The sequence below is a fragment of the Mytilus trossulus genome, chromosome 11 (genome assembly GCF_036588685.1).
Source record: "Mytilus trossulus isolate FHL-02 chromosome 11, PNRI_Mtr1.1.1.hap1, whole genome shotgun sequence".
In the NCBI taxonomy this organism is placed as follows: domain Eukaryota; kingdom Metazoa; phylum Mollusca; class Bivalvia; order Mytilida; family Mytilidae; genus Mytilus; species Mytilus trossulus.
Window position 1 is genome coordinate 64,091,824 of NC_086383.1, and position 23,284 is coordinate 64,115,107.

A 23,284-nucleotide genomic window follows, 5' to 3' on the forward strand; every position below is an offset into this window, starting at 1 on the left:
AATTTGTTTTAAAATTATTATTCATCAAAATATAAAGTGTCGCTCGGGGTGTCAGATTTTGCATGTCAAGGGGTAGAGGCTTGCCATAAAAAAAAGATATATTTGCATGTAAATTAGTCTTCATATGATACATTTTATTTCAAACAGAACTTCTATGCTATGACAAAATAAGGGTACTTCATTTTGCCTGTTTTAGTCTTAAATAAATATGCTTTTGATTTCATTCATAGTACAAAATGGCTCGAAATATTTAGTTTTAAAGCCGGTAATTGATTTCTTTTCCTTTTCAGTTTACCATGGTCATACAAAAGTCAAGGCTATGGCTCAATAAACCCAAACCGGGTGGAAAATCACAAAATAGTTCTCAATATAAGATCTGCCCGAAACTTCCACCAACCAAACTGCATCACACTTCATCACCAGGTTCATCGCAAAAACACAAAAACACTCCTGCACGCTGCAAAAATGCATCACTCCAAAAAGAATTAGAATACTCTCTCCAAAGAAACTCTCACCGCTTTTTCATCGAATGACAACACAACTTCAAGTAATCCTGAAGACAATGATACTACAATTTCAAAACAGCGATTAAAAATTTAAAAAAAGTTCATTTGGCTGCTGCATTTCTATCATTTATTCCAATGCTAAAAGAAAATACATTTCCTCTAGACAATATTTCGCTTAATTTTTCCTGGAAACAGTCAGATTCATGTTAAATAGAATAACATCAGATAGGTCTGTTCAAAGCATTTGTATTCCTATGCAACTTAACTTAAGTCATCAATGATTTGATAATAAATCGGGTACACCCTTCTTCATTCATACGTATAATTTTCATATTCTTACGTGCATTTGTCAATATTTTTGTTATCTAAAGGTATAATATTAAACAAATACCATTTCACTTCTATTCATCTACAATTATTTTTTCTACTTTGAGGCTCTTTTTGCTATATTTATAAAAAAAAATGCACATTACTTAAAAGACAAATAGTTATCAAAGGTACCAGGATTATAATTTAGTACGCCAGACGCGCGTTTCGTCTACATAAGACTCATCAGTGACGCTCATATCAAAATATTTGTTAAGCCAAACAAGTAAAAAGTTGAAGAGCATTGAGGATCCAAAATTCCAAAAAGTTGTGCCAAATACGGCTAAGGTAATCTATGCCTGGAATAAGAAAATCCTTAGTTTTTCGAAAAATTCAAAGTTTTGTTAACAGGAAATTTGTAAAAATGACCATATTATTGATATTCATGTCAACACCGAAGTGTTGACTACTGGGCTGGTGATACCCTCGGGGACGAAATGTCCACCAGCAGTGGCATCGACCCAGTGGTGTAAATAGTTATCAAAGGTACCAGGATTATAATTTAGTACGCCAGACGCGCGTTTCGTCTACATAAGACTCATCAGTGACGCTCATATCAAAATATTTGTTAAGCCAAACAAGTAAAAAGTTGAAGAGCATTGAGGATCCAAAATTCCAAAAAGTTGTGCCAAATACGGCTAAGGTAATCTATGCCTGGAATAAGAAAATCCTTAGTTTTTCCAAAAATTCAAAGTTTTGTTAACAGGAAATTTGTAAAAATGACCATATTATTGATATTCATGTCAACACCGAAGTGTTGACTACTGGGCTGGTGATACCCTCAGGGACGAAACGTCCACCAGCAGTGGCATTGACCCAGTGGTGTAAATAGTTATCAAAGGTACCAGGATTATAATTTAGTACGCCAGACGCGCGTTTCGTCTACATAAGACTCATCAGTGACGCTCATATCAAAATATTTGTTAAGCCAAACAAGCAAAAAGTTGAAGAGCATTGAGGATCCAAAATTCCAAAAAGTTGTGCCAAATATATAAAAATATGGACCAAATGACATACCTTAGGTTTGTAATTTATCATAACAGTGTAGGTGTGTTTGAATTAAAAAGTATCAGACAGAGACCGATTTATAAGAAAATGTATCCTTTTTTATGACAAGCCTTTACCTCTTGACATGCAAAATCTGACACCCCGAGCGACACTTTATATTTTGATGAATAATAATTTTAAAACAAATTAATTTAACTAAGAAACTGGTATTTGATAGAAGTCCATGAGAGGAATACAATTCTATATAAAAAATACGGAGGGTAGTTGTGTAAAGTAGTTTTCTATACCGAAATTCGCATATAAAGCCTCAAAATCTGCAACACGGAAAACTAGGGCAAGGTGTTTGAGATAACTGAGCACTGAAAACGACTGCTTCTGTTTTCAGGAAATGGATTACGTTGCGGTTTCTTCCGTGCAATACATTATATGGTACAGAGAGTTCTTAAAATTAGAAATTTTGCTGCTTGAACTTACCTTGTTACTTTTTTGTCGCTTCAAAATTGCCACCCCATGTCAAACATAGCCGACAACATTTTGCTGTTTTTGGATATTATCTTGAATATTATTATAGATAGAGATAAACTGTAAATAGCAATAATGTTCAGCAAAGTAAGATTTACAAATAAGTCAACATGACCGAAATGGTCAGTTGACCCCTTTAGGAGTTATTGCCCTTTATAGTCAATTTTTAACCATTTTTCGTAAATCTTAGTAATCTGTTACAAAAATCTTCTCCTGAAACTACTGGGCCAAATACTTCCAAACTTTAACTGAATGTTCCTTAGGGTATCTAGTTTATAAATTGTATCCGAAGTTTTGATCTATCAACAAACATGGTCGCCATTGCTAAAATAGAACATAGGGGTCAAATGCAGTTTTTGGCTTATAACTCAAAAACCAAAGCATTTAGAGAAAATCTGAAATGGGGTTACATTGTTTTTCATGTCAAGATCTATCTGCCCTGAAATTTTCAGATGAATCAGACAACCTGTTGTTGGGTTGCTGCCCCTGAATTGATAATTATAAGGAAATTTTGCTGTTTTTGGTTATTATCTTGAATATTATTATAGATAGAGATAAGTTGTAAAGTGAGCAATACTGTTCAGCAAAGTAAGATCTACAGATAAGTCTATCTGACCAGAATTGTCAATTGACCCCTTAAGTAGTTATTGCCCTTTAAAGACTTTTTTCACAATTTGTTCATCATGTTGACTTACTTTAAAAAATCTTCTCCTTCGAAACTGCTGTATCAATTTCAGCCAAACTTAGGCTAAATAAGTTTCATAGTATCTAGTATAAATTTTATATTTCATTTTCTTGTATGTCAAGAAACATAGCTTCTATGGCTAAAATAGAACTATAGGAGAAAATGATTTTTTTTTTGCTTTTGAAGAAAATAGGACATTCCGAAAAACATTTAAATAAATTGAAAAGCCAAAATAATCATTGATGAGAGATTTAACCAAAAGAATTTAGGTGAGCGTTTCAGGCTCTTGAGAGCCTCTTGTTTATTTTAACGAACGTAATCAATGTTTTTCTGGTAAATTATCAAGTCGGGGATTTTGTTACCACAAATTACTTAAAACCTTAACTACATTCTTCCAAAGATATAAAGATTTGGTTCTAAAGTTTGGTTGAACCTGTAGAAAACTTATTTCAAACGGGATAGCACATCCTCATTTTTACTGAAATGTTGTTTACTGTGCCCGGAAATATAGAAACGATCCTGGTAAACTTATCGATCCTTTTGAATAAACTTATTCTAAAAGGTTACCAATTCAACACCGTAATTAGATCATTGAATATTGTTTTTATTGGTATTAATATTGATTTTTTTATCAGTAAATTAAAAGCAAACTAAATATTATTTTATATACATATGCACATTCATGGATCTACAGTCTGTCGATGCCTGTATCTTGGCATTGCACAAGGTCCTGTTTTTCTCTGACTGTTTATGACGTCTTCAAACTAAATCCATTGGATGTTGGATGTGTATTGATTGATAATTTAGTCTTAGATGCATGATCTTTATACGACCGCAAACATTTTAATTTTTTGGTCGTATATTGGTATCACGTTGGCGTCGTCGTCGTCGTCCGAATACTTTTGGTTTTCGCACTATAACTTTAGTTTAAGTGAATAGAAATGTATGAAATTTAAACACAATGTTTATGACCTTAAAAGGAAGGTTGGGATTGATTTTGTAAGTTTTGGTCCCACCAGTTTAGGAATTAGGGGCCAAAAAGGGCCCAAATAAGCATTTTCTTGGTTTTCGCACTATAACTTTAGTTTAAGTAAATAGAAATCTATGAAATTTTGACACAAGGTATATGACTATAAAAGGCAGTTTGGGGTTGATTTTGGGAGTTTTGGTTCTAACTGTTTAGGAATTAGGGGCCAAAAAAGGGCCCAAATAAGCATTATTCTTGGTTTTTGCACAATAACTTTAGTGTAAGTGAATAGAAATCAATGAAATTTAAATACAAGGTTTATGAACACAAAAGAAAGGTTGGGATTGATTTTAAGAGTTGAGATCCCAACAGTTTAGGAATTAGGGGCCAAAAAGGGGCCCAAATAAGCATTTTTCTTGGTTTTCGCACCATAACTTTAGTATAAGTAAATAGAAATCTATGAAATTTAAACACAAGGTTTATGACAATAAAAGGCAGTTTGGGATTGATTTTTGGAGTTTTGGTTTAAACTGTTTAGGAATAAGGGGCCAAAAAAGGGCCCAAATAAGCATTATTCTTAGTTTTTGCACAATAACTTTAGTATAGGTGAATAGAAATCAATGAAATTTAAACACAAGGTTTATGAACACAAAAGAAAGGTTGGGATTGATTTTGGGAGTTGAGATCCCAACAGTTTAGGAATTAGGGTCCAAAAAGGGGCCCAAATAAGTATTTTTCTTGGTTTTCGCACCATAACTTTAGTATAAGTAAATAGAAATCTATGAAATTTAAACACAAGGTTTATGACCATAAAAGGAAGGTTGGGATTGATTTTGGGAATTTTGGTCCAAACAGTTTGGGAATAAGGGGCCCAAAGGGTCCAAAACTAAACTTTGCTAGATTTCATCAAAAATTGAATAATTGGGGTTCTTTGATATGCCGAATCTAACTGTGTATGTAGATTCTTAATTTTTGGTCCCGTTTTCAAATTGGTCTACATTGAGGTCCAAAGGGTCCAAAATTAAACTTAGTTTGATTTTAACAAAAAATAGATTAAATCTTGCAGGGGTTCTTTGATATGCTATATCTAAAAATGTACTTAGATTTTTTATTATTGACCCAGTTTTCAAGTTGGTCCAAATCGGTGTCCATATGGCATAATTAAACTTTGTTTGATTTCATCAAAAATTGAATAATTGGGGTTCTTTGATATGCCAAATCTAACTGTGATTGTAGATTCTTAATTTTTGGTTTGTTTTCAAATTGGTCAACATTAAGGTCGATAGGGTCCAAAATTAAACTAAGTTTGATTTTAACAAAAATTAAATTCTTGGGCTTCTTTGATATGCTGAATCTAAACATGTACTTAGATTTTGATTATGGGCCCAGTTTTCAAGTTGGATCCAAATCAGGATTAAAAATTATTATATTAAGTATTGTGCAATAGCAAGAAATTTTCAATTGCAAAGTATTCAGCAATAGCAAGAAATATTCAATTGTACAGTATTGTGCAATAGCAAGAAATCTTCAAATTGCACAGTATTGTGCAATAGCAAGTATTTTCAATTGCACAGTATTGTGCAATAGCAAGAAATATTTAATTGCACAATATTGTGCAACAGCAAGAAATTTTCGATTGGAGTTATCTTTCTTTGTCCAGAATAGTAGTTGAATCAACTTAAATCATTGTTTTATACAATATACAATGTATTTTCACTTTTACTACCAACTGATAAATTAAAATAATCTTTACCATTCAGTGATAATATGACTGGACTGGATCGCATGTCAATAAGTGGGGGAACTAGCTGACATTCTGCGACCCAGTTCTGATCATATTATTTTGTAGGGGAACTAACTCTAAATAATGATGGTAGAGCATAGGTAACGCATTGTCTGGTTCTCATATAACGCACAAGAAGTCAATAAAACACTAAGTTCAATGATGGTATATTAATTATTCTCTAAAAGATAAGCATTCATATTTACAACACAAGTTATACGAATATGCAACTAAGTCACCATGATGTGACAAAACCTAAAATTATCCAATCTCTAAATTACATAAAGTTAATCTATCCACATCTCCCAAATTTCAATAATCATTTCATGTATATCATCGTAAATTGACCAATCAAAATACCTAACTCCCAAAAAGGGGAGGGTAATTTTTTAAAACCTTGCTATTAAAAATATGGTCCCTTAGATACCTTTTTATCAATTACAATGTATAGTTAAAGTATAAAATTATGTAACAAAAATATAACACTTCTATTGTATTTTATTTTAAATAGGAAATAGCTAATTATAGTCTTATTGTAACATTTTGAAGGTGCTAATAGCTTTACCTCAAGTTTACCTTAATCCCTAATCCAGAATTAAGAAAGACAGTCTAATTATATTCTCTTTGAAATGTGAATTATTTGCATTTAGCCTTTACTTAGTTTTGACATGTTGACATTATCATCCTTAAAGAAATAAAGAAAATATAGATTTATTTATACAAAACTATTCAAAAATATTGCCAAGGAAAAATACCTCATTTTTCCTTGGTGATATACTCTCCCTTCTTCCAAAAAAAGATTTATTTTTTTCTTAAAGAAAGAAGAAATAACAATAAAAAATTTTTTTTTCATATATATATGTACATAATATATAGACTACATGGCAACACACCTTATTTAACTTAAAATTATATCATTGCATGGCAAAGCAAATTGTTTTACAATAGTTGAAAATATATTATAATTGAAAGTAAACACATTCTGAATTATGCACATGAATATCATTATTAAAGTCATTGTACAAAAAATGTATAGTAATCCGAACACAGTCTTTTGGTTTTGGCTTCTATTGATACAAATCTTTTGGTTTTGGCTTCTATTGATACAAATCTTTTGGTTTTGGCTTCTATTGATATGAATCCTTTGACATAAATCACATTATTAATGAAATGAATAGTTATTTTTACACAGTCTTATGATTTGCTTCTTTTGATATGAATCTTTTGATATGAATCTATTGATACGAATCTTTTGGCAATTGTCTATTGGTCTGATTTCTTTTGGTACATATCTACTCTGTTGCGCGAACACGACAAAATCTTCTGGAAACATAAACAAACCTTCCTCTCAGAAGAGAGTGGTACCTGCAGGATGTTTTATAGGCATAAACTAGTGGCCTGGTTTGAAGTCTCAATCCACATGAAACTTCTGAATCCCATTTCTGCATGGCGATTCATATCCGAAAATTTTTGCTCCACACCAACCAGTCGCCTGGTTTGAAGTTTCAATCTGCATGAAACTGATTTTACATAGGCTAGATGTATGTAAATTGGGATCCCATATTTGCATGGCGATTCATAGCTAATATATGGTTTTCCTGACCTTTGTAGTTTCAATCCGCATGAAACTAAAGAAGTTTACATATGACGGATGTAAACTGTGAATTCCATATCCAAATGGAGATTCACCTGATCCACTGATGTTTTACATCAACGAATGTAAAACTTTTGAAATCCATATCCACATGGAAATTTCAAAAAAGACACACAATGAAATGTTACATATTCCGAAATGTAACATGAAATCCATAACCTAATGGATTTTTCTTTTATATAATATTTGACAAGCCTAATGAACCGACACTAGAATGAGGCTCAATATAATCTTTTTCCCACGAGCAAAGCACAGAAACTTGATTGCTGATCTGCAATTAACTTTGGAAATATCTTGTATTCTGGTTCTTTTCTGTACTAGAATCCTCTGAAATAGTCTTAACTGTATTAGTGTACAAATGTTATGAAACTTCTTCCATACTACTGAGTATTATGAGACACAGCTTACTTAAATCACCTTGTGACAATATTTTTTTGGCCTTAAGTACTTGAAATATTAATATAATCTTAAACTGGAAATACTATTTATATTCTTAGCTCTTTGAACAGCAATGAACAGAGTTTTCATTAATGAAGTAACGTTTAGTATCTACATGTACATAGCATTAATATTATTCTTTAGTTGATCTTTGAATTTATTAAAAACTATAAAGTACAAACCCTTGAGGGTAACTAACACCTTACTTAAGTAATATAGGGTTAAAACTAATTGTTCAACTTTAATAACTGACTGATTAAATATACTGGTATATTATAATACTTCAAAAACCAAAAACAACAATGATGTATCCTAATCTTAAGAAATCAATGAAAATAAATTTCCTGAATTTGATAATAATTCAGCATGGAGTCGTCACTTCCATACTAAACTGCCTGTAAGAAGTAAGGTTTGGTTGACGAGATCAACCCTTACTCTACAGTATAAAATTTGTTCCTAAAATATTTGTTATCACATTAAACAATCATTGTCAATCCTAATTTATTTCTTATTACTTGTATCTTAGTGTTGAATGATATGAACAACAACAACAACAACAAAATTGCAATACTATGGGGATAAAAAAAAATGAATTTCTTGGTCTTTGTCTAGGACAAGAGCATGAACAGTGCTGAGATAAGTAAATAGATTCTTAAAAACTTATACAAGCATGTCTTTTTAAGAACAAAAGCTCGATTAAAGCAGAACCTATAACCTACCCAGTTTTGGTAAGGTACTAGTACAGACTTGGATCATTGCCATTAACCCTTGCATAATTTTCAATTAATTTTAATCTGAACCTGTTAGAATAATTTACAATAGCTGTTTCTATATTAGCCATGAAGTTGTTTTTGAACTCAAAAGACTTTGCCATTTTAATAATATAATATTAGACTTCAGGAGGGATGAGAAATATAAGCCTTATCACTTATTTGACCTAATTATATGTTGAATAAAATAAATAATTATTATATATAAAAGTGTCACAGGTGATTTAATAGTAGGCTGTACTCACCCTCTGCAGTTACCAAGGAATAAGTAAATAGCTAAATTCCTATACGGTTTCCTGTCCTGGAGGTCTTCTATATTATGGCACTAGTCCTTAAAGTTCAGCAAGCATCTTCTTCACGAGAAACGAAGCCGGGTCCTCGAACCACTCTATGACCGGACCGGATCGCATGTCAATAAGTGGGGGAACTAGCTGACATTCTGCGACCCAGTTCTGATCATATTATTTTGTAGGGGAACTAACTCTAAATAATGATGGTAGAGCATAGGTAACGCATTGTCTGGTTTTCTTCATATAACGCACAAGAAGTCAATAAAACACTAAGTTCAATGATGGTATATTAATTATTCTCGAAAAGATAAGCATTCATATTTACAACACAATAAAACACTAAGTTCAATGATGGTATATTAATTATTCTCGAAAAGATAAGCATTCATATTTACAACACAAGTTATACGAATATGCAACTAATTAAGTCACCATGATGTGACAAAACCTAAAATTATCCAATCTCTAAATTTCATAAAGTTTATCTATCCAAGTCTCTTTCTAAAACACATCTCCCAAATTTCAATAATCATTTCATGTATATCATAGTAAATTGACCAATCAAAATACCTAACTCCCGAAAAGGGGAGGGTAATTATTTAAAACCTTGCTATTAAAATGTGGTCCCTTAGATACCTTTTTATCAACTACAATGTATAGTTAAAGTATAAAATTATGTAACAAAAATATAACACTTCTATTGTATTTTATCTTAAATAGGAAATAGCTAATTATAGTCTTATTGTAAGATTTTGAAGGTGCTATATTAAATAGCTTTACCTCAAGTATACCTTAATCCCTAATCCAGAATTAAGAAAGACAGTCTAATTATATTCTCTTTGAAATGTGAATTATTTGCATTTAGCCTTTACTTAGTTTTGACATGTTGACATTCTAACACTTTAATTCATCCTTAAAGAAATAAAGAAAATATAGATTTATTTATAGATTGATTGTTGGTTGCTTAACGTCCAGTGGCAATTATTTCATGCATATTCAGGACGATTTATTTATACAAAACTATTCAAAAATATTGCCAAGGAAAAATACCTCATTTTTCCTTGGTGATATTAACAAGCACTTTTTTTACATTTTAATATTTTATGATGTATTTAAATATGCAGTTATTGTTGCAAACTCCATAAAAAATTTGAATTGAGATCAGTTTTGGAATAAGGGAAAGGGAGATGTGAAAAAAAAATTGGGGGGTTCAAATTTTCTCATTTCAGATTTCATAAATAAAAAGAAAATTTCTTCAAACAATTTTTTGAGAGGATTAATATTCAACAGCATAGTGAATTGCTCAAAGGGAAAAAAAATAATTTTAAGTTCATTAGACCACATTCATTCTGTGTCAGAAACCTATGCTGTGTCAACTATTTAATCACAATCAAAATTTATAGCTGAATCCAGCTTGAATGTTGTGTCCATACTTGCCCCAACCGTTCAGGGTTCAACCTCTGCGGTCGTATAAAGCTGCGCCCTGCGGAGCATCTGGTTTATTAGTTGTTAGTGGCTTTGAGTACTCTCAGATCTGTACTTGGTGTCTCTATGTTGTTGGGATGTACAAGTATCCGGCTACGTCCACTTGTATTTATAGTATTTGTATTATCTGATGGGTTAAGCCTTTTTCAACTGACTTTTATAGTTCGTCTCTATGTTGTCCTGTTACACCACTGTCCCATGTTAGGGGAGGGTTGGGATCCCACTATCATGTTTAACCCCGCCACATTCTGTATATATGTGCCTATCCCAAGTCAGGTGCCTGTTATTCAGTGGTTGTCGTTTGTTTATGTGTTACATATTTGTTTTTCGTTCATTTTTTATACATAAATAAGGCCGTTAGTTTTCTTGTTTGAATTGTTTTACGTTGCCATTTTGGGGCCTTTTATCCGTCTGGCGTACTAAATTATAATCCTGGTACCTTTGATATCTACTATAGCTGACTATGTGGTATGGGCTTTGCTCATTTTTTAAGGCCGTACGGTGACCTATAGTTGTTAATTTCTGTATCATTTGGTCTCTAGTAGAGAGTTGTCTCATTAGTAATCATACCACATCTTCTTTTTTATATCTACAAATAAGGTACTATGGCCAGAAACGACAGTGGACTCCTTATTGGAAAAATCCCCCTTAATGATGAGGTTTTTTTTCACATTTCTCTCATTTTTGCCTTTTATCAATTAACAGTAACAGATCAAGAGAAACTTTAATGAGCAAAACTGATCAATATGGCCAGATATACAAAACAGTCAATACTTCTGGGTCACATTTATCAAACTTGGCCGCAACCATCATTACGGTAATTAGTTTAAAAAGATTGCCGACATGGCTTAAAATAGAACATAGGAGTAAAATGCAAGTTTTGTCTTTTATCTTGTAAACCACTGTATTATATAAAAAAAAAAAAAACATGCATTGTTTGTAAAATTCTTTTACTATTTTTTACTCTTTTTACTTTATAACTATCATCGACTATCATCGAAAATATATAAATTTAAAAATTGATAATGTCATATCGTAAATTATCATTTTGAAGGAGGATGTGGAGTCCAGGCGTAAGGAGTTGTACAATGGAGTAGAGGAATTGTTCAAGGACCACGAAGGACGAAACCATCTTGTCCTAACACAACGGATATTTGTCAATGCAAGGGATAACACAGATACAGAAATTGAAGTCCTGAAGAAAGCCATCACAGAACTTACGTTTGAACATCCTTGTTGGGGGGAGAAGATGCCCAACGCTTGTGTCCCCCTTGAACTGGAGATTGCAGAGCTGGTGGCAGAAGGAAAACAAATCTTATCATTGAAGGATGTAGAAGAATTGAATGCTATAAGCAAGGTGTCTGTACTGTCCCAAGACCAACTCAAAGATTTCCTAAATTTCCACCACTCCTTGGGGAAAATTGTTTACTTTGATACTCCACACCTTAAAGATTTCGTAATCATCAACCCCTTACTCATGGTGGAGGTTATGAGGTCTTTTGTGACAGGTATGTATATCACTACTTAGTATGAAGGTTATGAAGTCCTTTGTGATAGGTATTAATATCACTATTTAGTATGAAGGTTATGAAGTCCTCTGTAATAGGTATTTATGTCAATACTTATTATGAAGGTTAGGGGCCTTTATGACATCATCCTCTTTTTAAAGCGTTTTTTATGTTTTTTTATATTTTGCAGATAAAGTATTTTGGCCAGAGGAAAAGAGAATTCAGGAAACTTTCAAAAGAATGTCAAAATCTGGGACCATAAGACGGGAAGACCTCTACCTAATTTGGGAGCAAAAAGATTTCAGTGTAATTTTACCATACAAAGAGTTTATATTTAACATCCTGATATATCTAGATATCCTAGCAGAGCAACGGAGATATGATACAGTTACAGGAATTCGGTTACCAGTGGAAAACTTTTTTGTTCCCTGTATGGTTACAGAAAGAAATAACACCAGCTTCATGGACAAAGAATGTACTGCAGAGAGAGCTATATGTTTAGCTTTTTTATTTAAAGGCACTATTATACCACCAGCCCTACCAAATCGTCTGATCAGTGCTTGTCTGAGCATGTGGACCGTGAAGCAGTATGAAGGGAGACAACTCCTGTTCTCAGGATTTATTGGTTTATCCTTTGACAAGTCACATGATATAGTTGTATGCGTTGAAGGCAACAAGATTCTCCTTTACATCGTTCACAGAACCTCCTCCGGGTTAATCGTACCTGATATAGCTACAGGTGTTAAGGAATGCTTGGTTACAACAATGGAAAGAATTTCAGATTTCTATCAGTCTACAATCCATGCAAAACGCAGCAAACAATCAATTTTCCAAATTGAATACTCATGTTCAAAATTGCATTCTTTCATCAGTGAGAAGGAAGCTTTGCAGACAAGTGAATGGGTTTGTGACGAACATAAACTAACACACAGAGATGGAAACTGGCTTGTTTGGAATCAAGATAAGGTATGCACTATCTATAAGTATAAAGCAAATTCAAAAATTTGAAGGCATAACAAAACAAAATATTACAAAGTCAGAAATTTGGTTCCTATTCTGAAAATGTAAAAACGTATAATAAGACCAAACTTAATTTATGTGGGTTAATGATCAGGCAGACAATGACACAAATGAATTTAAGATATTTAAAGACAATAACGATATATAGAGGTCAGTCAATATAAGGTCTTCAACCAATGGGCGGCTCCAGAGTTACTGTTTTTTAACTTTTATATTTGTGCATACCCCTGTTTGAATAAAAACCTAATAAGGATCATGAGGATATAAAGGTTGACTGGGTCATCTTAATAGCAAACATTTTTAACATTTATGCTGTGACTGATGTGGTGCATGTATAGAAACATGTTGTGTATTTTACATGGTTACGTATTGAAAAGAAGCGTTTATGTTTTAAGTGTCTTAGAATTAAGTTAACATTATATTCAAGCATAACTTCATTTATTCCTAAAGGTGAACTTCAAATTGCATTTACCAACATTCTACCAGCACCTAGAATAGAATAGAGTTTCTGTTTCTTTATAAAATTTCCTTGATACAAATTGTTTGCTAACACATAGGTTTCTCCATTCCCGAAAAGTAATAAGGCATCCCATGAATGTAATGATGTTGACTGCAATGAATTAAGAATGTCATAGAAATTATTGTTGTTTTGCAACATTTATAGAAACAAATTTGTTTTTTAGCTTACCTTGCCGAAAGGCAAAGTGAGCTTTTCTCAACACTTGGCGTCCGTCGTCTGTCGTCCGTCTTCGTCGTCTGTCGTCGTTAACTTTTACAAAAATCTTCTCCTTTGAAACTACTGGGCCCAATTAAACCAAACATGGCCACAATCATCATTGGGGTATCTTGTTTAAAAAATGTGTGGCTTGACCCGCAAAACCAACCAAGATGGCCGCCATGGCTAAAAAAAGAACATAAGGGTAAAATGCAGTTTTTAGATTTTAACTCAAAACCAAAGCATTTAGAGCATATCTAACATGGGGTAAAATTGTTTATCAGGTCAAGATCTATCTGCCCTGAAATTTTTAGATGGATCTAACAACCCGTTGTTGGGTTGCTGCCCCTGAATTGGTAATTTTAGGGAAATTTTGCTGTTTTTGGTTATTATCTTCAATACTATCATAGATAGAGGTAAACTGTAAACAGCAATAATGTTCAGCAAAGTAAGATTTACAAATAAGTAACATGACCAAAATGGTCAGTTGACTCCTTTAGGAGTTATAGCCCTTTAAAGTAAATGTTTAACCATTTTCCGTAAATTTTATATATCTTTTATAAAAATCTTCTCCTTTGAAACTGCCAGGCCAAATTAATCCAAACTTGGCCTAAACCATCTTTGATGTATCTAGTTTAAAAAATGTGTGGCGTGACTCACCAAATCAACCAAGATTGCCGCCATGGCTAAAAGGGGTAAAACGCAGTTTTTAGCTTATAACTCAAAAACAAGAGCATTTAGAGCAAATATGATTGATTAAAATTGTTTTTCAGGTCAAGATTTATCTGCGCTGAAATTTTCAGATGAATCCGAGAACCATTTGTTTGGTTGCTGACCTTGAATTGGTAATTTTAAGGAAATTTTGCTGTTTTTGATTATTATCTTGAATATTATTATAGATTGAGATAAACTGTAAACAGCAGTAATGTACAGCAAAGTAAGATTTACAAAAAAGACAACATGACCAAAATGGTCAGTTGACTCCTTTAGGAGTTATTGTCCTTTAAAGTCAATTTTTAACCATTTTTCTTAAATTCTATATATCCTTTACAAAAATCTTCTCCTCTGAAACTGCAGGGCCAATATAATCCAAACCTGGCCACAATCATCTCTGGGGTATCTTGTTTAAAAAATTTGTGGCGTGACCCGCTAAACCAACCAAGATGGCCGCCATGGCTAAAAATAGAACATAGGGGTGAAATGCAGCTTTTGGCTTATAACTCAAAAACCAAAGCATTTAGAGCACATCTGACATTGTAAAATTATTTATCAGGTCAAGATCTATCTGCCCTGACATTTTCAGATGAATTAGAGAACCTGTTGTTGGGCTGCTGCCCCTGAATTTGTAATTTTAAGGAAATTTTGCTGTTTTTTGGTTATTATCTTGAGTATTATTATAGATAGAGATAAACTGTAAACAGCAATAATGTTCAGCAAAGTAAGATTTACAAATAAGTCAACATGATCAAAATGGTAATTTGACACCCTAAGGAGTTATTGTCCTTTATAGTAAATTTTAAACAATTTTCATAAAAATTGTAAATTTTTACTACCGGAAACATTATCCACAGACACTACTGGGCCAAATTCATTATAGATATAGTGATAATTGTAAGCAGCAAGAATTTTCAGTAAAGTAAGATGTACAAACACATCACCATCACCAAAACATAATTTTGTCATGAATCCATCTGCTTTCTTTGTTAAATATTCACATAGACCAAGGTGAGCGACACAGGCTCTTTAGAGCCTCTAGTTAAAGAGTAACACAACGGTTGTCAATAGTCTTTGTATGTATTAGCCGTCACTGAAATGCATCATAGATTATTGTTCAATATATTAAAGATAATTATATCTTGATATCTTATTGTTACAGAAGAAAGAACAGTGTGAGCAGAACTGTCCAGGTTAGTATTCTGTTCGTTCATAATCTGTCAACCTACATGGCTATAAATAGAACATAGGGACAATACAGTCGAAATTGTCAGTAAACTCTTTATTATGGCACCCTCAACGAGGTTGGGGTGTCGTATTGTTATTCTACGTTTCTTTTTATTTTTTTATGGCACCCTAAACGGAGTTTGGGTGACATATTGTTATTCTACGTTTCTTTTTTTTCTTATTATGTCACCCGATCGACAATGTCGGGTGACATATTGCTTTTCTTATGTTTCTTTGTTATTATGTCACCCGATCGACAATGTCGGGTGACATATTGTTATTCCTCCGTTTCTTTGTTATTATTATTCTTATTCTTCCAATGATTTTTGTCCGGCAGCTTTTTTGGAGACAATGAAACCTGACTCTTGATTATAGTAAACTATAATGAGGAACAAAAAATTTCGGGTTGCAGTGGGTCTGAAGACCATTAAAAATGGCTGCCGTTACCATGGAAACAGAACAAATGTGAAAAATTCCACTTTTTGGTTTTGGTTTATTATTTGGAGATGCTTATACTTAGAATCATTATATTTTGATACATTGTAGGTGCCCACTATATACTTCTTTTGGATGATTTTTGGCACTCATTGGAACTACAATGTTGCCATGGAAACCACACCAAAAATTTCCAAAATATCAAAATGCTCCAAATTTTATGAAACTTCACAGTAATGATGAGCAACATGGGAAGATGTGAAATTTGGCATTGGAATTTCGAAAATGTCTACCGTTACCATGGAAACAATGCAAAAACGGTAAAAATGCTTCAAAAACCTTAAAAAGTGGCATTTACTCTCTTAAAATGGTAGGTCAAATCCATTGAAACTCTGATGGTATGTTCCCTCCCATGAACCAATGTGGTATCTGCCATTAAAATTTTGGAAAAGTCTTTGTTACCATAGTAACCAACCAAAATGTCAAAAATTTCCAAAATTTCAAAATGCTCCAAAATTGATGAAACCTAATACGATTGTTGACTGTCAGGTCTGCATGAGATTTTTGAAGTTGGAATTTCCAAAATGGCTACCGTTGCCATGGAAACTGCAGAAATGTCAAATATTTTCAAAATGCTCAAAACTTAATGAAATTTAGTATTATTGTTAACTGGCATGTACATATGAGACTATTGACTTTGGAATTTCCAAAATGGCTGCCGTTGCCATGGAAACAGAAGAAATGTGAAACTTTTGACAATCCTCTAAATGAACTCAAAATTTACAAAAAGATATATCGCAATTCATAGATCTGTATTCACTGTTTTATTATTTTGAAATGGCTACCGCTTAGTGGCAATGGGGGAAGGGTGACATCCGCTATTGCTTGCAATGGCAATTCTAGTTATTATTATTCTTCCACCTTTTTTTGTCCGTCAGCTTTTTTGGAGTAAAATGGAACCAATCTTAATGATAGTTCACCATAGGGAGGAACTAAAAATTTCGGGTTGCAGGTGGGTCTAAGACCATAAAAAATGGCTGCCGTTTCCATGGTAACAGAACAATTGTGAAAAATTCCAGTTTTTGGTTATTGTGAATAATTTGGAGATGCTTGAACTCAGAATCATCATATTTTAATACAATGTAGGTGCCAGCCATACATTGGTTTTGGATGATTTTGGCAATCATTGGAACCAGTACGTTGCCATGGATACTACCCCAAAAATTTCAAAAATATGAAAATGCTCCAAATTTTTGGAAACTTTAACATAACGATGAGCAACTTTGGTAGATGTGGAATTTGGCATTGGAATTTCCAAAATGTCTGCCGTTTCCATGGAAACAATGAAAAAACGTCAAAATGCTCCTAAAACACCCGGCTTTGGTGAATAACTTTGGTATGCTTGAACTTAGAATCATCAAATTTCTATGCAATATAGTTGTCCACTATATACAGGTTTTGTATGATTTTGACAATCATTGGAACTACTCTGTTACCATGGATACAGGATCAAATATTTCAAAAATTTCAAAATGCTCCAAAATTGATGAAACTTTATTTGATTGTAGACTGGCAAGTCTGGATGAGACTTTTGACTTTGGAATTTCCAAAATGGCCACCGTTGCCATAGAAACTGCAAAAAAGTCAAAAATTCTCAAAATGCTTTGAACTTGATGAAACTTGATATTATTGTTAACTGGCAAGTAAAGATCAGACTTTTGACTTTTGAAATTTTAAAAATGGCTGCCGTTGCCATGGAAACAGCAGAAATGTGAAATTTTTCAAAACGCTCTGAATGTTCTGAAAATTTTCAAAAAAATGAATATATGTGCATTCACTGTTCAACTATTTTGGAATGGCTGCTGCTTAGGGGCAATTGGGGGAAGGGTGACATCCGCTATTGCTTGCAATGGCAATTCTAGTTATGTCACCCGATCGACAATGTCGGGTGACATATTGTTATTCCTCCGTTTCTTTGTTATTATTATTCTTATTCTTCCAATGATTTTTGTCCGGCAGCTTTTTTGGAGACAATCAAACCTGACTCTTGATTATAGTAAACTATAATGAGGAACAAAAAATTTCGGGTTGCAGTGGGTCTGAAGACCATTAAAAATGGCTGCCGTTACCATGGAAACGGAACAAATGTGAATAATTCCACTTTTTGGTTTTGGTTAATTATTTGGAGATGCTTATACTTAGAATCATTATATTTTGATACATTGTAGGTGCCCACTATATACTTCTTTTGGATGATTTTTGGCACTCATTGGAACTACTATGTTGCCATGGAAACCACACCAAAAATTTCCAAAATATCAAAATGCTCCAAATTTTATGAAACTTCACAGTAATGATGAGCAACATGGGAAGATGTGAAATTTGGCGTTGGAATTTCGAAAATGTCTACCGTTACCATGGAAACAATGCAAAAATGGTAAAAATGCTTCAAAAACCTTAAAAAGTGGCATTTACTCTCTTAAAATGGTAGGTCAAATCCATTGAAACTCTGATGGTATAGTCCCTCCCATGAACCAATGTGGTATCTGCCACTAAAATTTTGGAAAAGTTTGTTACCATAGTAACCAACCAAAATGTCAAAAATTTCCAAAATTTCAAAATGCTCCAAAATTGATGAAACCTAATATGATTGTTGACTGTCAGGTCTGCATGAGATTTTTGAAGTTGGAATTTCCAAAATGGCTACCGTTGCCATGGAAACTGCAGAAATGTCAAATATTTTCAAAATGCTCAAAACTTAATGAAATTTAGTATTATTGTTAACTGGCATGTACAGATGAGACTTTTGACTTTGAAATTTCCAAAATGGCTGCCGTTGCCATGGAAACAGAAGAAATGTGAAACTTTTGACAATCCTCTAAAAGAACTCAAAATTTACAAAAAGATATATCGCAATTCATAGATCTGTATTCACTGTTTTATTATTTTGATATGGCTACCGCTTAGTGGCAATGGGGGAAGGGTGACATCCGCTATTGCTTGCAATGGCAATTCTAGTTATTTTTATTTTTCTTCCACACATTTTGTCTGCGTTAGTTCTCAGAATTGAACGGACCAATGTTTATGGAACTCAACTATAATGAGGAACCCCATTTGAAGTTGTGCACCTTGGTATGGAATGGTAAAAGATGGCCGCCGTTTCCATGGAAACAGCAAAAATGCGAAAAAAATCAAAGTGTTCCAAACTGGAAGAAACTCCACAGGAATGTTAACTGGCATGTGCTGATTTCCAGTTTGACTTTGGAATTTTCAAAATGGCTGCCGTTACCATGGAAACAGCTAAAATGTCAAAAATTGTAACTCTTTCGTTATAACCCTCAGCTGGATGAAACTTTATAAAAATGTTACCCGGTATGCTAAGATGTCAAAACAATATTTGGATAATCCAAAATGGCCGCCGTTGTCATGGAAACTGGGGGCAAGTTTTGCATTGACCCTATGGAAAAATGCATAAAATCCGCATTTTCTCAGAGAGTATTGAACCAAAGTAAATGAAACTGTATTGATATATAACATGACATGTGGCAATGAGATGTACGCTTTTAGAATTTTGGAATTATCTACTGTAACCATGGTTGCAGCACAAATGTTAAAAATTTCCAAAAAAAATAAAGTGCTGCAAACTGGATGAAACTTAATAGGAATAGTGACTGACATGTGCGGAGTTGCATTTTGTAGTTGGAATTTTCAAAATGGCCGCCGTAACCATGGAAACAGCAAACATTTCTAAATGCTTCAAACTTAATGAAACTTTGCAAAAATGTTACTGGACATCTGTAAATGCATTCTTCGACTTTGGATTTTTCAAAATGGCTGCCGCTCACCTGGCAATGAGGGGAAGGGTGCCATCCGTTATTGCTAGCAATTACAAATCTAGTTTATTTTTATTTTTCTTCCACACATTTTTGTCCAGTCTGGAACTCTCATATGAATGGCCCCAAGAAGATGGAACTATACCATATTGTTAACCACAAAATGAAGATTTGCTTTTTGGGGGTGGCACTTTCAAGATGGCTGCCGTTACCATGGAAACGGAACAAATGTGAAAAAATCCAGTTTTTTGTTTTGGTGAACTTTTTGGATACTATTTAACTCAGAATCATTATATTTTAATACAATGTAGGTGCCCACTATATACAGGTGTTGGATGATTTTGGCACTCATTGGAACTACTATGTTGCCATGGAAACTACTCCAAAAAATTCAAAAATCTCAAAATGTTCCAAACTTAATGAAACTTCACAGTAACGATGAGCAACATTGGAAGATGTGGAATTTGGCGTTGGAATTTCCAAAATCGCTGTTGTTACCATGGAAACAATGCAAAAAGGTCAAAACTTTGAATTTTCACAGAACATTCTAGAACATCAATGTTTAATTTATTCTTGAGACATTAAATGGTATATGATTGTGGAGGGAAAAAATTGCAGCGGGGGTTAGACATTGGAATATTCAAAATGGCCGCCTTTACCATGGAAACAGCAAAAATACGAAAAACTTCAAAATGCTTCAAATTTATTGAAACTTATAACAAATGTTGCTCAGCTAATGTAGACTTGGTTTTGAGTTTGGAATTTCCAAAATGGCCGCCGTTACCATGGCTACCGCTCACCTGGCAATAGGGGAAGGGTGCCATCCGCTATTGCTTGCAATCGCAAATCTAGTTAGAGTTATTATCCTCATACTACGATTTTTACCAAATACTCAAGTTTTTGCTGATATTCTTAAAAAAATATGATAGAAAGATAGAAAAACAAGATCTTCAATTTAGACAATATAGATGAATTTATCCGACTTCTGCTAATGGAGTCCTTTTAAGACGAGTTTCTTAATATTTTATAAGGTGTTTTGCTTTATATCATGAAATTATATGAGATAAATATAAACTGTTAATCACAAAAACGATCAGCAAGACAAGATCAAATAAAAATCAAATATAGCCTATATAGTTAGCAGACTATCACTCTTTTAAAAACGAGTTATATATATCTTTATTCTCATAAACCAAAATCCATGGTAAAGAGATATTATGAACATTAATTATGTAAAATATAGTCAGAATTAATACATTTGTATGATCTACAACTTGACAAATATTTCCAGCTACATCTAATATAAAAACATGCATGCATACAATATAATATAATAGTTATTACACAATGTTTTCCCGAAGAGTCCAGCTGTTTATAAATCAGTCTGATAAATTTGCACAAATGATTCGGCATACTGATGTTTCTAGTATTCATCAAATCTTGAAATTTCAATATGTTTGGTCTATTTAGATGGTATGGTTTCAAATTTTTTTCACTTTCACTCTCATTGCTTCAATTCTTGCCAGATTTATATAAAACTTATACCATTGAAATCAGCAATATCTCAGAAAAAGTATATACAATGATGGATTAGTAATATAAAATAAGTGCAAGGCGGGGGGCATCATAACTCTATTCTTTTATTATGTGGTTTTGCTTGTAGCTGACAAAACTGAATAGATTTTTATCATTGTTGAATGCTATGAAGTCATCTTTATTTGCGTACATCTTTGTCAAGTGATCTCTTGTAGACATTTGTATCATTTGCTATACCATATCATGTTCTTTTGAAATATTCAACCTTCTATTTTATGTTGTGGCCCTGGATGTTGCGAATTGCTCAGGATTTAGAGGCATACCAGAAATATTTTTTTAAAGTGGACGACTATAATTGGGAATTAATAACAATTTTAGTTTTAGATAATATGCTTAATAACTTTGACATGTTTTTGTCCGATTAAATGTGATTGATAGAATCGTTAGAAAGTACAAAGTCAAATTCATTTGCTTCTTGGTAACATGTGTTCATGAATATGTACGACATCATCAGTGCTGATTTCTCCCTCATTGTTTCCTGTAGTCCGACGAAACTTTCGTAATGACGTGAGATTTTCCTTTTAACAACGGTTCCAAAAATTATATGTTTCTCTTTAGCTGTGAATGTTTAAAGATCTCCACTGCAATTGTTTGCTGTATCTTGAATGTTGTTTTCTTTCAATGGATTTATCATTATTATCATTATTATGAATTATTATTGTTAATATTATTATTATTATTATTATTATTATTATTATTATTATTATTATTATTATTATTATTATTATTATTATTATAATAATTATTATTATTATTATTATTATTATTATTATTATTATTATTATTACAAGACATTTTTATAGCGCATTATATAACACTACAATAACTCTAGGGGCTTTACATGATAAAAACAAATATACACAAATTCATACATATATATATATATGAAACAACAAAGTCTAAAATAGACCAACATATATGTTAACAACATACAACACCAAATCAACTTTAAAAGTTAAATTGAGTTAAGACTCTCATAACTTTATCAACTAATGAACTTGGTAAAATATGAATTATAAAAAACTATAAATGAATACGTAAAATTCCAAAACTTGTTATTCAAACCAAATATTTCTAAAATTTTGAATGCTACTACTGTTTTGAACTTAAAAACAATTACTAAAAGACATCGGCTGATTATAAAATGGGATATCAAATTAGTATTACTGCTCACAAGGAAGCTATTAAACCAATTGTTTCAAATGGTAATGTTGAAATCACCCCTTCGCCTATTTTACGAACACAATAACGAGTTGGTTGACTGTTTCACATATAATTTTGGACATGTTTCTTACGTCGTAACTACAACCCCCTTCCCTTTTCATGAAGGTGACTTACCGAATAAGACTATTGACCGGGTTTGTAACAACATGAGGAACACAACGGGTGCCACATGTGTAAAAGGCTTACCCTTCCTGAGCACCTAAAATCGCCCTAAGTTTTTGGTGGGTTTCGTGTTGCCCAGTCTTTAGTTTTCTATGGTTTTTTTTGTACTAAAATTTGTCTGTTTGTCTGTTTTATTTTAGCTATGGCGTTGTCAGTTTATTTTCAATTTATGAGTTTGACTGTTCCTCTGGTATCTGTCATCCTTCTTTTATACAGAAAGACATCAAATCGGAGTAAAATGTACAAAATATTAAAAATCAACATCAGTCAAATACCATCAATCACAGTTCCATGTCTTAACTATAAGCGATTACAAATGCAATTTGAATACGTGCATCTTTAGTTCTTTCTTAAATAGTTCTAGCGATTGATCATT

At 32.8% G+C, this 23,284-nt stretch overlaps 1 protein-coding gene across 1 annotated transcript in view; it reads left to right on the plus strand.

Moving 5' to 3' along the window:
* The window catches only part of LOC134691410 (uncharacterized), a 35,398-nt gene that overhangs the window by 9,301 nt on the left and 2,813 nt on the right, over positions 1-23,284 (plus strand). Inside the window, exons 3-5 of the mRNA XM_063551939.1 lie at positions 11,529-11,982; positions 12,173-12,948; positions 15,594-15,624. Of these exons, the coding sequence (XP_063408009.1) occupies positions 11,529-11,982; positions 12,173-12,948; positions 15,594-15,624 (1,261 nt within the window). The remainder of the gene's footprint in view (positions 1-11,528; positions 11,983-12,172; positions 12,949-15,593; positions 15,625-23,284) is intronic.